We start from the raw sequence: 14,575 nt of genomic DNA, 5'->3' as shown, positions 1-14,575 counted from the left end.
AAGTAGAAAAAGAAAATACAGATATTTTAAAAACATTATGCTTTGAGTTATCATATTTACAAAGAATGACTTATATGCCTGTTTTATTTGCATCCATTTTCCAGGAGAGTGGGTCTTTGAAGGACGTAAACCTTTAACTATTCTGAATGCATTTATAAGACTAAATGAATGCTCCATATTTTTTTGTGTGTGGCTTTGTGTTTTCTGGAAGTAATTTTTTTATTCTGCATTGGTATCCCAGCAGATGGCATAATTCCATTTCAGATGGAGACAACCTCAGGTGAAAAGAAGGGATTAGATCACCCAGTAAAGAGCATGCAGCAGAAAGAAACAGCAATTTCCTGACAGACTGGTATTTAGACAGTATGTGTCAAGAAATACAATGGTTCAGTTCTGAAAAAAATGAGAAGATTAAAAGCCCTGCTGTACTTCAGCATGCAATACTTTCCCTGACAGGGGCTAAATATGATTTTTTTCTTTATTGCTTCTGCCCAAGTCATGGATTTGTTTAATTGTCCCTGTGCAGGCAATGATAAATTCCACAGCACTGTGAATATTTATCCCCACAGCCTGCAGTGCTGAAACAACTTTGTCCATGCTTCTGAATAGCTTGGGAACAAAATACTCTATCAGATGCACTTATGCTGGGTTTTGGTGCTGTTGTTACTTTCATTAATAATAATTTTTCACCTTTCAAAACTCAAAACTGTTCATATTTTTTCAGGGTTGGGGTTTTTTTTCTCCTTATGACTCACTGAAAGCTGCATAGCTCAATACAGATTCTCCTTTGTACTGCTTCATGCAATCTCCTTCAGGGAGGGATTTTTCAGGAAATGAATATTCAAAATGCAAAAAGAAAAAAAAAAGAAAAAAAAAAAGAGCAGAAAGAAAAAGAAGTTTATTTACTGACACACCAGGTTTTGGGATTTCTGTGTTTCATTTGCATATCAGAAGTTAGTTATTATAAAAAAGCATTATAGAAATATCCACTGTTACCAATGAGACCAAATTCTGTAATTAGTTCTCAATAGCATTTTAACGAAACACAAGCCTAGCACAGGTTCCAGCCAAGATACTGCCTTTGGGGTGACAATGCACTGTCTTCTGCAGGTGAGTTGACAGAGCTGGGAGTGGGGGGAATCCGTCATTGCCAGGACTTCTCAACATGCACCCCTCCTTATTTCTCTAAATAAATGAATTTTCAATTCTCTTGTGAGGTTATAATAAGACAGAGAAATAAATGCTATCAAATAGTGGGGCTTGCCACATTACTAAACAGAAGGAGTGCACACAGGTCTCTTTCCAGGGTAGGTGAGAGGCTCATCTGGGCTCTCCCTCCCCAGCATCCCACCAGCCACAGGTGCTCTGTTCACAGCCCAGTTAGCCCAGCTCACTCTGAGCTCGGCTTCCTCATCACACTAAGCACATCTCACCTCAGCTGAAGCACACCTGAGGGGTGTTGCAGCAAGCAGCAGTGCCACCCAAGATGATAGTTAGTGGAGGGTGTGGAAGGCACAAACCTTGTGCTGGAGGTGATGCACACACTGCCATCAGCTCCCTGTGAGCACAGGAGCTGTCTCTTGCACAGTTCTCTGCCTGCAAAGCTGCTATTCCACAATTAATGGTACTCTTACATGGAATAACTCTAATTCTTTCATTAAACTAAAGTTTGTTCCAGCTAACTACAGTGTGCCTCATCAAGTTAAGAAAAATATTTTTTTTAAAAAGAGAAAGGAAAAGAAGCAGGAAAACACATCCCATATCTGGGGAACTTCCTGGTTTTTAGCAGTCCAATGCTTTTATTTTTCTTGTGCTAAACGGTGTAAGTGTAGTTGCCTTGCTGCAATAAATGTCACTACATCAGAGCACTACATCATTTCAGATTTCTTTACCTGTAGGAGGTAGATTTGTCTCTTCCATAGAAAGCTACCTTCCTAATTGCCTTCATTTCTATACCTCTCCAAAGAATCTCATACAGTACTTTGAGAGTTTTAATGAGATTTCATTGGTTTTTACTCTGTCACACTTCTTTTAGAAAACAAGTTTCTCACAATCTTCAAAAACAAACAAACAAAACAAAACAAAAAAAAACAACTGGCAGTGACATAATGGGCCATCCATCATACCAAAATGATTGTATCCAGGCACTTCCTACAGTTAAGCAAATAATTTGTTTAATCCATTTCAGTATCTTATCTGAATTCTTTTGACAAATTGGTCACACGTGGACTGAGATTTTCTTGGAGTCAAACATAACTCACTACTTACTTTTTTAACTTAATAATTAGATGAGCAAATCTTCATCTGAATCCTGTTGAATTTTAAACTGCTCTTGAATGTAGCACTTCTACTCCTGGCTGGCTGGAGAACTCTCCAAATCAAGTTTTGATAAAAGCATATTCTACAATGAAGTAAAAATCACTCTGCTAATATTCTGCACACAGGTGGTTTTACAGCTGCTCTAGGGTCTGGCAGGGCCTAGGACAGCAAATGCATTTGTTACAATGCTCAGTGAAACCTAATTCATGCAGAACACATGGAAAGTCTGGAAGAGACGGGGAAAAAAGGATAAAGTGTTCACACACGCCCAATATTTATTGTCCCTGATTGTTGGTTACACTGTATTTTGCTACTTAAATGTTTTGTGAAAATGAAAGCTTTAAGTGATGCAAACACAGTAACCTCACTGTGTTTAAATATAGTTTGCCTTCACAAATCACAGTCTCACAGTTAGCTCTAATTGCTAGCTTTTCACCACTCAAGACAAACACCTTCTCTGAGTTTTCAACCTGTTTTCTTTATGCCACTTTCCAGATTTTATTTTTTTTTGTCTATGAGAAATACATTCCAAAAGTACAGGTTCAATGAAAAGGTGATTTGAAGTGTCAGTAGGCTTCTAGATCTAGAATACTACTGCACAAATTGGGATTTTTGTTTTGCATTTGGAGTTTATGTCTTACTTTAGGGCAGAGTTGGACTCTTTCACAGCTAGACTTTTTAAGAAGTAAGTATTAACCAATTTTGCATCTAAAATAAGTTCAGTTGATTACAGATCCTGATACAGACTACATCATCTAAAATTCAATGTATATTTGAAGTCTGACACAAGAGTTAGTCTCTTATTCAACACAGATATTACTAAATGACAGGTTTATGCTTTGTGTGTTCATCTTCCTAGATCAATCATAGATACAGGTTCTCAAAAGGAAAAAAATATATTTCTCTAGATTTTCATGGTTTCAACTACAAAATAAGATATTTTTAAAGTAAAAGATCATATCTTAGATGTATTATTGCCTCTTACTCCCCTCCTAGAAGTTTCTCCTGGGTTATCTTTTGCATCTTCAGATCAATCTTAACAGTGAAGATCTGTGCAGAGCATACTACAGAAAGATTTCTGTCAGCTTGTTACCATCACTGCAGCATTGTAGGCATTTTCCTAAAAATCCTGTTTCTCATTCATCAGGATTTTCATGTGTTCCTCCCAGCTGCAGAATAAAATACAGGTTCATGCTTTACTTACCCCAAGATAATGGCCATCAATAAACACAACAGGGAGTGAGGGAACTTCACAGACACTTCTGCACCTTTCATCTAGTTCTTTGCCATAATCACTGTTCAGAGCAATGTTTTTTTCTTCAAACTTAACTCTGTGATTTTGAAATATCTTTCTGACCAGTTCACATCTTTCAAAAGTGGTTCTCACCACACGAAGACTGGTAGTATAAATGACTATGCGGCCAAACTCTGGGTCTGCTGAGACCTGGAAAAAAAATAGTTCCCATTACTTGAAGCAAAGGGTTAATATCTTCCAAGTATTGAGCAATTTTGTTTCAAATATTATTTAAAAAGGGGAAAAAAACCCAAAAACCAGCATCTTAAAAATAGGATCCAACATTCCATTCAACATTTTTTTCAAACATGAAGATGAAACAGGAGGAAGGAAGTTCTTGAAAACGGCAATTTAAGACAACTCAAGTTGTTTAAGTAAGATGCAACTTGGCTTTTTTGGAAAGTCTTATATATGGTGAATCAACATTTATTTTCAAGAAACTGATATATTTTAGATCCTGGTGTACTTCCAAATGTGAATAAATTGACACTGTCCCCCTGTTGTCTGGTTCTATTAATATATTCACTTGTGTTTGCACAAACAGAGTCTGATAGTACCCAGACTAAGACTAAACTCGTGTGTTGTTGACAATCTGCTTCAGGAGCCTAATCCAAGCCTGAGTGTGTGCATGACCAAACATTAACTTTGAGCTCTTTAGGTCTCCATGCTGAATTAGATTATGACTGCAGAAGGTACAAATGTATCCCTAATTTTCATGTAGTTCCACAACTAATTATTCTAACATCCAAACAATAAAAAAGTATATTTTGTGTGTATTCAATGTCCAGTTAAAAACCTAATGCAGCTAGCTGGAAAAATTTTCACACTACAATTCAGACTTTTTATTCCACTTTTCAATAGGCAAAATTTATGTTACTTCTTTCCTTTCTAGGATGACAAAAATTAGATAGTGTAAATACTACAGGGATTAATTTGCCCAAGAGAGTGTGATAGATTTTCAAAAAGCCTGAGAATCATTCTTCTAAACCAAGATATTATGTTCAAATATATAACTGAAATCCCAGCTTTTTAAAGGGATGATAATGCATTTCCAAGCTCTCCAAATTATGCATTATATTCAGCAAACTATATTTAATTATTTCATCAGTATTCCAGGAGGCAAAACACAAGTTAGAAAGTAAAAGCAAGGATACCTCTACTCCAGTGTACTACTGCATGGAAAATGAACCTTGATGGGTGAATAGATAATTTTTTACCTATCTCATGAATTAACTATAAAAACATAGGTGTTAAATTGGGCAGATGCCATTGCAGATTTTGCAATATAACCTGTCATGATTTATCTTACTACCTATACAATAATAAAAGTACTTGAAAAAGTATATTCTACCTAAAGAAGTGTTTGCAAGATTCTTCATATAGTAAAGAGTTCTCAGGAAAAATATTTGCATTTCATGGATCACTTATAGGATGCTGGAAGGGTAATTGCCAATATATGTAGCCATGGCTTTCCTTTCCCATTCAGGAAAGGATCTGTGTTGTGATAGGTCAATATTTTTTGTCTTAGAATGGATGTTAGCAACTCAATTTTAGGAAGAAGTTTTATAAAAATGGGCTACTTTTCTGCAGCCCATTTTCTAGCTTGAAAATATGTTATACTGCTACTGCAGCATTGACTCTCCTCCAGCATATTGTTCACATGTTCCAAGTGAAAGAACTAGCTCATTCTCTCCTTAAAAGACAAGTACTCTACATAAATACTGCAAAATATTTTAGTAACCACATACAGTTTGCTTGAAGGAAGATGAGTTTGTTGTTTTCATAAGTAACCAAAAGAAGTTCTTGAAATATTTCTTAAATAGAAATTTTCACATATTCCTCATTTCTTCTTCTTTGGAGTGTTAATACATTTTTGAAGTGCTCAACTACTCAACAGAATGGAAGCTCTTGTTCCTCCGTAGCTCTAATCTCTAATGTTGCTTGTTCCCAGACACCAGAGGCTGGCAGCATAGGTACAGACAGTCATTATCTAGTGAAGCATCAGGACTGTGGGTGTCCCTACAGCATATAAATAAGCTGCTGAAGAGATGGAAAAATGGAAAGTTGTAAAGTGATCCGGAAAGATATCAAGTGGAAGGGGGGTACAAAGAGTCACTTTTATGTTTATTCCTTTCTTTTTTTCCTAATGTGGCAGTGAAGAAATACCATTGTTTGCCCAAAAATATCAAGGATATTAATTAAACTATTCTTCAGGAAAAAAATGATAAAAATCTTGTTTTCTGTGCTGCAAATATATACAACTTTTCCTTGCATGGACTTCTACCATAGAAAGAAATCCTTCTTGTAACCTGTCTGAAAACCACATTGGTAATGAACAACCAGAAGTTTACAGTAAGAATCTATGTTAATTCTTATTTTTCTAATATAAATACTTTTCAATATAAAGGCTGAAAACTGTAATATTTAATTACCAGATTACACTCTTGAATTAAACCAGTAAGCACAGTGCTTTTTCCTCCTAGGTGGGAACTGTGGCAAAAGTCACAAGAAAGTAAACAAATGAAAAGAAAGACACTTTAGAAAATGAAGTTTTACAATTTTGCTTTGCAAACTTGAAATTGGAATCACCTCATGTAACTTACCATAAAACTCTAGGTGAAATTAAACAGAAGGCTGTTCTCTGTTTAATGGACATGGCAAAACATTAATAAAGCTGTGGAAGATGAACAGATGAATGTACCAATGGAGCAACTTACATTAACCACTTATTTGCACTTCTTGTAGGTGAAATTCTCATTTAAGCAAGAAGGTTATGATCCCTAAGCTTTCCATATATTTTTCATATATTTTCAGATAGCTAATGCATTGTTTTTGCTCCAGTACTTTTTCTAACCTTTTCCCCTATATATTAGAACAATAAGCTAAACTTGTAGTACCTTCCTGAAATACTGTTTAGTCTTATTGTCAGGAAGATGGGCTACAAGAACATTTTGTCTTCCAACCAGAATCTGAGAAGTCATAACAAGAAGTGGGGCAAAGAAGCCCTTGGACCAACTCCAAGGGGTTGACCCAGGGCTGCTTTATTGGGGCAACTGAATCTCCTAATTAGATATCCTAACTAATTAACCTTATAAAAATTGTAGAAATGCAGCCAGGTGTTCCCATCACCACTGGGACACCTGGAACCTTCCAAATAAAGGTTTGCTTTTTACTTTACTATTCTAATACTGTTGCAAGATTTTTTCTCTTTTGATAATAAGCAACATTTATGGATACCATTTGGCCTAAGGTGGCAACTATTGTGTCATATTCAGGAAATTCTGTGCACATGGGCCAAGGTTATGCTTCAGAGAAAGTGCCCGTGTAGAAAGATTGCCAAGAAAGGGACTTCTGTTTCCAGGGGGAAATGAAGTTGCTTTAGTAACACTCCTCTACATCATTTACAGCTCTTTAGCAGTCCAGTGTTACCATCTCCCCAAGAGTCTAAGGGCACACTCTGCTTGCATTTTTCTTGGGAGTGTCAAGTTGCCAGCAACAGCCAGTAGCATGACCTTCATCACTTCACAGCAGAGCTGCCACTTCCAGCCTAAGAAACAGCTGTCTTTTTTTTTTCTGGCTAGAGAGAAAGAGCAATTGCTCCACCAGTTCAATCCTGTTCATGACTGAACATGAAAAAACCACAACGTTACTTAATTTGTGCCTGACTCAGTCTTTTCCAGACTTCTTTATCAGGTCAGCCAGGGCTTTTGTAAATTGTAGAATCATAGAATCATTGAATGGTTTGGGTTGTAAGGGATCTTAAGGATCACCTGCTTCCAACAGCCAGGAGCAGGTTCACCTCCTGCTAGACCAGTTTGTTCAAAGCTCTGCCCATCCTGGTCCTGATGTAAAACTGGGAGAAATCCATCCCTCTGCCATCCCACTGGCATCCATTTGACATGGCTGCAACTAAATATAATCCTTACTGGGCAAATCTTGAGGGATGTCATCCATGAGCCTAAATTTATGAGCTCATTATCAAGTGGCACCACAAGAGAAAGGAAGAAATTGCTGGTGAAAAAGAAAAGGCAAGATGATGAGCAAACAGATGAGCAACAAAATGAAAGGATGCTGGGGACTGAAAAATGGCTGAAAATACAGAACTAGCCAAAACCAGATGATAAATCAAAGCCTAAAATGTCAGGATACTGAGAGAGCAAGAGTAGTAGAAACAAAATTTATAAACAAAAACATGAAAAACATGAACCCCTCCCCCCCAAAAAAGAGACAGTCAGTAAAACAAAACTAAGTAAATGATAAAACAGAGAGAAGGCCACTGAAATAAGACATCTTGTGCCTTTTTTTAAAGAAATCCCAGTAGTCAATATAACTACAACAAATATATTACAGAATATGTGAATATCCAAGTTGTTTGAAAATTTTGGATAGTTTTTAAAAAAAACAAAACAAATTGTTGTATATCACTAGAGCTTAAAAAATATTAAATATTTGAGAACCACACTCCTAAAACATGTCTTTGGGAATTTACCTTTTCTTTGTAACAGTTGCCTCGACAATAATAACAGACCTCTCAGTAGCTCTTAAAAAACAGTACAACAGTCAGGGGCTTCCATGGTTCTTCTGAAAGCCAGATAAACACCACAAATCTCTCACAAATATCTCTGGGTTTAGATTTCCCCAGTATATCTTATCCCTGACTTTTTGTCCCAGCTGCAGCTGAAGAGCAGTAGAAATGTCCATGTTTTTCTATTGGTCTCATAATTACCTTGGCCCTGATCAGTCCTGCCAGTCTAAGCAGATATTTCACTTCTGTTTGTGTGGGGAATTTATAAAATTAACTGTTGAATAACAATACTAAATTAATTCTTCAGCATATTCACAATGAATCACTCTCTAAAACACTATAGATTTTCTTTAATATATTTTACTCCATTTTTGTCTGCCTCACTGACTTTGAGTGGCTTTTTATGTTTGGACCAAAACCCTTAACAAGGATATTTGTGCAGCATTACTAATAGCTAGTAGACCAAGCCAGTGCTTTTCAGCTTGCAGTGTAAGGACCACTGCTATCCCTTGGGGCATAAAGTGATTGCTCCTAAAACAGTGGTGAAATTTGCTTTTTGAAAACCTTTGTATACAACCATGTCTGCAAACAAACAGACAAATCCATCAGTGAGAGGAATACTATACTCATGACATTAACCTCATTGTTATTTGGCTGCAAATGAAAACCATGACAGCAACACTATCAAAGTAGTCATAGCATTTTTTTATCCTCTCCCTAGAAAAAAAGTAAAAACACGTATTTTAACCCCATCAGTTGAAAAGAATAGCTATTAACATACATATACATAGATCATTCATTTCAATGGAACCATCACCCACAAATTTGCATTTGATTGTTTTAGAGAACAAAATAATAAATGAAAACAAAATTTCTCATATAGTACTTTGATAAAAGGCGAAATTCTTTATCATGTAGGATATTTTTAAAGGTTTTTACAATGCTCAGGTATAACACACAGCATGTTGTTCATGCTGTACTGAATTGCTTGTGTGACCTAAATCAAGGGCTGATATACCCTTCTCTGTCTCACAGTATCATCTTTCAGCATCTCAGAGTGTTCTGCTGAATTATGCACCCCTTGGCTCTGTAATTAGATACTATCAGGCTGGCAGAAGTATCTGCTTCACTTGCTAGGCTGAGGCAGGAATCTAGAGCACATTACTAACCCTGTGCCAGAGATGATTCAGTGAGTAAATGCAACACTCATCATCTAACAAAAATGTTGAGCAGAAGAAAACAAGTTATGCACACACACATATACATTTTGTATGTATGCATGTCTAAAAACTTTTAATTAAGCTGCTTATTTCATAATTGGAATTGCATCATTTATAGCTTGAATTTGAATCAATAACTGTGTGGCAAGAAGAATTGTGATTTAACAATAATCTGATCACAATCTGGTTCGAACTTTCTATTTTTATTTTACACTCATAAAATGAAAAGAAGAAAATATCTATGAGTTTCTTGTCAAAGAAGTTCTGCAGGAAAAAAGTGCAAAAATTTAAGCATTTAATTTCTGCAAGATTCAAAAGCTTTTACTAGCTTCTGCATTTTAAAAGACTTCTAAAATATATAATAAATGTAGTGAATACTTTCTGGAGGATATTTTGATAAAAGTCAAAAGCTATGACCAAAGTATTTCAATTTTTTTCTACATGATTCAACATAAGAACATCTTTTTCAAAAATGAATAGTATTTTATGAAAAACATGCTTTCCATGAAGTTGCTGTTTATATGAAAACATGCAACATTTAATGAGATGGATGCAGATTGAAGGTCTATGTTCAAGAAAAGCCCACAATATTTGCCATCATAACCACACAGAAAAATGACAATGGTGCTGTGAACCACTCTGCTTGTTGATTGCCTGTTTCAAATCAAAGCTTTAATGCCACTTTTCAGGAAGAATTGATTTGATAGATTTCCTTTACCAAAGTAAAATATTTTCCTTTGGCAAGTAAGATCTGTTTACACATGCTGGAGCTGTTTCAAGCAGTCCCCAACCTTGGTGTGCATCCTTCACATGAAATCCCATTCCCATCCACTTCACTATTTGCAGTCCAACCCTTCATGGGCTCTCATACAACAAAGCACAGAGCACATGTAAATTTGAATCTACACTGTCTTTTAAGTACTTTAAGACTTCAGTCTTGTTTGCATTGCCTTCAAGGACCCAGCACAACATCAATATTCAGTAAAATTCAGAACTTTATTAAATTGAGGAAGCCATATATATTAGAAAAGCTCAACAGATTGAAATCTAGTTCACTGGAACGCTCAAGTCAAAGCATGCACTGGCCTTCTCTTAAAATAACACTATACCTTTTCTTATGCAGTTTTGGCAGTTGCAGGGACTATAAACTGAAGGACTTGTCATCTTTGACCCCCTAGGGCAGTGGAATGATATCACCAGTAGCCACCCTATGACCATCAGCAAGCTCAGAAGGTCCACTGACACCAATTTACAAGTGAGGCCATCAAGAGCTGCACTCCTAAACAAGATAGAGAGCCTGGGACACTCCCAAACAAATTCTAGTTTTGTTTCTGAAAAAAAAACAAAAAAAAAAAATTGCAAAAGCTGTGTAGGAGCCCAGGCTGCTCTGCCTGTAACAGAGAGATCTCTTCTGTTCCTATTTGTATTTCATAGGGCTGGATAACTCCTAGGAGCTGGGCACAGTTACAGAGAGGGGCAGTGATCCAGCAAGAACCTGAATTCTTTGATCTTCTAACTCCTACACTATTCTTGTCTTTCTTATCTACAATATAACATATACTGCTGATTGTAAAGTAGCACAGTTTTACCTCCTGAAGGTTGACATCCTCAAAATTGCTCAGTGTGAAATAGATGCAGAATGCAATTATACCTCAGATATTGTTACAGCACATTTATATATGTCTGTAATTCATTTCTACTTTTCAGACTGTACATCAATGTTAGGGATGTCAGAGGAAAAATAACAAAAGTAATAATAATAATACTGCATGTGATATTTATACTGTTCCTTTTATCTTAAAATCACTTGGCAGTATACTAATATATGAAAAACCATCTATCCTCTGACTTCATGTGTATGTGATGCTACCCTTTCTGTTCCTCCAATATTACAATATAAGATCATGTCTCTTTCCCTGCCACTGCAAGCTTTTCCACATATCTTCTGCACAGATGGCTTTTCAAGGGATAGCAAAGTGTTTTCACTTCAAAGCAGAAAATTACTTGTAATACCACAGCAAAGGAGTACAGGGCATGACCTGGCCTCTCCCTGCTCTTTATAATGAATGTTTCAGCTATGGGCAGGCTCAGAGGGTACAAAGACCACAGCAGAGCTCACCTGCCAGTGTCCTTACTGCTGCTCATCCAGCACACACTCACAACCAGGGTACAGCCTGCTCACAGTGACCTGAGCTCTGATAAGAGACAGGTTATCTCCCCAGGGCTCATGGGCTCTGCTACACCCTGTTTCCTCTGCCTCTGTAGCCTCTAGAGACAAAGTGTGCCATACACATCTAGCTCTGACTCTGGGGTAAAAGCAGCTCCTGTTCAACACGGCACAGCAATGCTGTCAAGTCAGCCAGGAAAATTTTTTTTTCCTATAAATGAAAAATATGTTCAAATTAGTTAAAAGAAGATCACTATCTGCCCACATCTAATTGGATTTTATTTATCAAGTGCTGAAAGTTCTATCAGTATTTTCTTATTAATGTATTTATGCCATTCAGCATATGATAGGATAAAATGAAACATTTTAAAATCAGAAGCAAATCTGTGATTAACTCTAACCTAGTCCACTTCTCCTGGGAAGAAACACTGTAATATAATGCTTGTTTCTCTTTTGCTTGCTCAGTTCTTTTTTGTCTCTCACCCCATATTTACCAATTTGACATCTCCAAGAAATTCTTCTGAAATTAAAAAAAAAAAAAAAAAAAAAAAAAAAAAAAAAAAAAAAAAAAAAAGAGAGAGTCTCTGGGAAGACTCTCCGAATTGTTCCTCTGGTTGATAAGAAAGAAGAGGCTTTTCTTTGTTCTGCAAGGAAACTCCTCACAAAGATTGAAGGGGGAAAGGCATGAGCTGCTAAAAATAGTTTTGTTCTCAGAAGTTTACGTGAGACACTAGAAGCCGAAACAAGGAGGGTCCAACAACCTCCTTTCACATTGTGCAGTTATTTGAACCATTCCTGTATTCAACAGAAGCCAGACAATATGTTCCTAGACTGTCCTGTGACATTTATATTAAATCCCTTCAGGTAGAGCCTCCTGTCTGGGGAAAAGGCTAAGAGAGGCTATTATTTGAATAATAGACTATTATTTGAATATTCCTCAATTGTTGCAGAGATTTGTGTGATTCAATTTGCTGATGTCCTCTTCCCCTCTCATTAGCCTTATAAAGTAAAATGCAATACTATGGAGCACAAAAAAAAATATCAATATAATATTAGAGCCAGCCACAAGGTCTCACAGGCAATATTTTTGCCTGTAAAAATTGGACTGCCAATAACTTTGAAATTTCCACTACCAAAGAAAATCATAAAATGGTTTGGGTTGAAAACAGACCTTTAAGACCTTTAAGCAACCTAGTTGCAGCCCTCATGTTATGGGCAGGGTCACCTTCCACTGAATCAGGTCACTCAAAGCCCCATCCAGCCTGGCCTTGAACATTTCCAGGAATGGGGCATCCACAACTTTCCTGGGCAACTTGTTCACAATGCCCAAAGTAAGAATTTCTTCCTAATATCTAATCTAGATCTACTATTTTTCTGTTGGAAGCTATTCCCCCTAGTTCTATCTCTACATCTTTATGACTCCTTCCACATCAGAAAAATCCAATACAAAATTCAGTATAGTACAATTTTCTTAACAGCATTAACCAGAGAAAATTATTTCAGAATATTTTCATCAACCATAACAATGACCATGCAAAAATATTATGCAATAATTTTCTGAGGACAGAGAGGTTCAGTTCTTTGCCATTTACACCAGGAACCTCCCAGTGCAACATTAAGGCAGCAGTCAGAAAATATCTAAGCCAAGTTTCTGCAAAGCATATGATTACATTCCCCTTCATTTTCAAAGTGTTCTGTGGGATCTCACACCAAAATAGACAATTAAAACCTCATATACAACCTTTCAGACTCATTATGATCTCTCCTAGAAAATATATCTCTGTAGCCAAATATTTCCTGGATTAAGTAGCACTTTAAATCAGGAATTTGGTGTTGTCCCATTGCTTTGCTTCCTTTGAGTTTATCAAACATTGTAAGCCATGGAAAGAATTACACTTGGATGATTATTTTACATCTATTTGTTTGGCTTACAATACACATATGTTTTGAGGCCTTTAACCAATTCTAATTGGTAACCAAGACTCAGGCCTGTAAAAGTAAATGTGACAGAGAGAATGCTCTGTCATTCACAAAGCATCACTAAATAAAGTGAATGAAACAGCAGTATTTCCTTGAATACACTAGGCAAATGTATTTGCCATTAAGAGTTACACTTCATAAAATTATTTTCTACCTCTTGGAGCACAATTCTTGTAATACATCTTAATGATTATTCATCTGCATAAAGTTCCAATGAAGGTAGAATATGCATTCTACCAAATACAATGTTTTCTTGTCAGGTGAGCAAAATGGGCTCAGACCATGTGGGAAGTACACTTGCTTTTTCTGACATAGATCTTCATTTTCACTGAGAGCTTGAGTGTTTCTCAGCCTTCAGTGACAGGGGCACGACACATTCCAGCCTTATTTTTTCATCTCTTAGTTTAGTAACTGTACGTTGTCATCTCTGAAACAAGCGCATTGGAAAAGGAGAGAGTAAAGTTAATTATTGCTCTGATGCAGTTAATCAAACAGCCTGTTCTTATATTAACCTCTTCATCCCTCATCAATTCATTTAAGAGTAACAAGATTTGCTATACAAGAGAAAAGCTGCTGGGATTACTTCATTTAGAAACACAGTGTTTTCAAAATGGCTCCTTTGAGACTGAAAACAACACTAGACCATCTAACTTTTTCTTTCCAACAAAACAAGGTCTGTTTTTCAGCAGGAAAATGCTGCTGTTTCTGATAAGTAGTTTTTGCTTTTCATTGCTGTTTTACAGTATATTTAATATGAAATTGCTTCATATCTACTTTAACCTATACAGAATACAACATTGCCTAGGGAAGTTGTGAATACTTCTTCAATGGAAGTGGTCAGAGTTAAATGGAGACTCTGGGCAACCTCATCTAGCAAGTGGCATCCCTGCCCATGGCAAGGGAGCTGGATCCAGGTAATCTTTAAGGTCACTTCCAACACAAACCATTCTATGATTCTGTAAATGTACAAACTGCAGTCAGCACTTGTCCCAAAAATGAACTTTCTTTGGCATGGGGTTATGCCATATTTCGCCTCTGTGCCTACTCTGTATTGCAAGGTTGATTGTACC

General features: G+C 36.5%; 1 protein-coding gene across 1 annotated transcript in view; it reads right to left on the bottom strand.

Moving 5' to 3' along the window:
- The window catches only part of GRXCR1 (glutaredoxin and cysteine rich domain containing 1), a 38,506-nt gene that overhangs the window by 5,774 nt on the left and 18,157 nt on the right, over positions 1 to 14,575 (bottom strand). Inside the window, exon 2 of the mRNA XM_079306719.1 lies at positions 3,524 to 3,763. Within this exon, the coding sequence (XP_079162845.1) occupies positions 3,524 to 3,763 (240 nt within the window). The remainder of the gene's footprint in view (positions 1 to 3,523; positions 3,764 to 14,575) is intronic.

Source organism: Erithacus rubecula, assembly GCF_903797595.1.
Source record: "Erithacus rubecula genome assembly, chromosome: 5".
Lineage (NCBI taxonomy): Eukaryota > Metazoa > Chordata > Aves > Passeriformes > Muscicapidae > Erithacus > Erithacus rubecula.
Note: the sequence above shows the minus strand (reverse complement) of the source record. Positions and strands in the feature narration are given on the sequence as shown.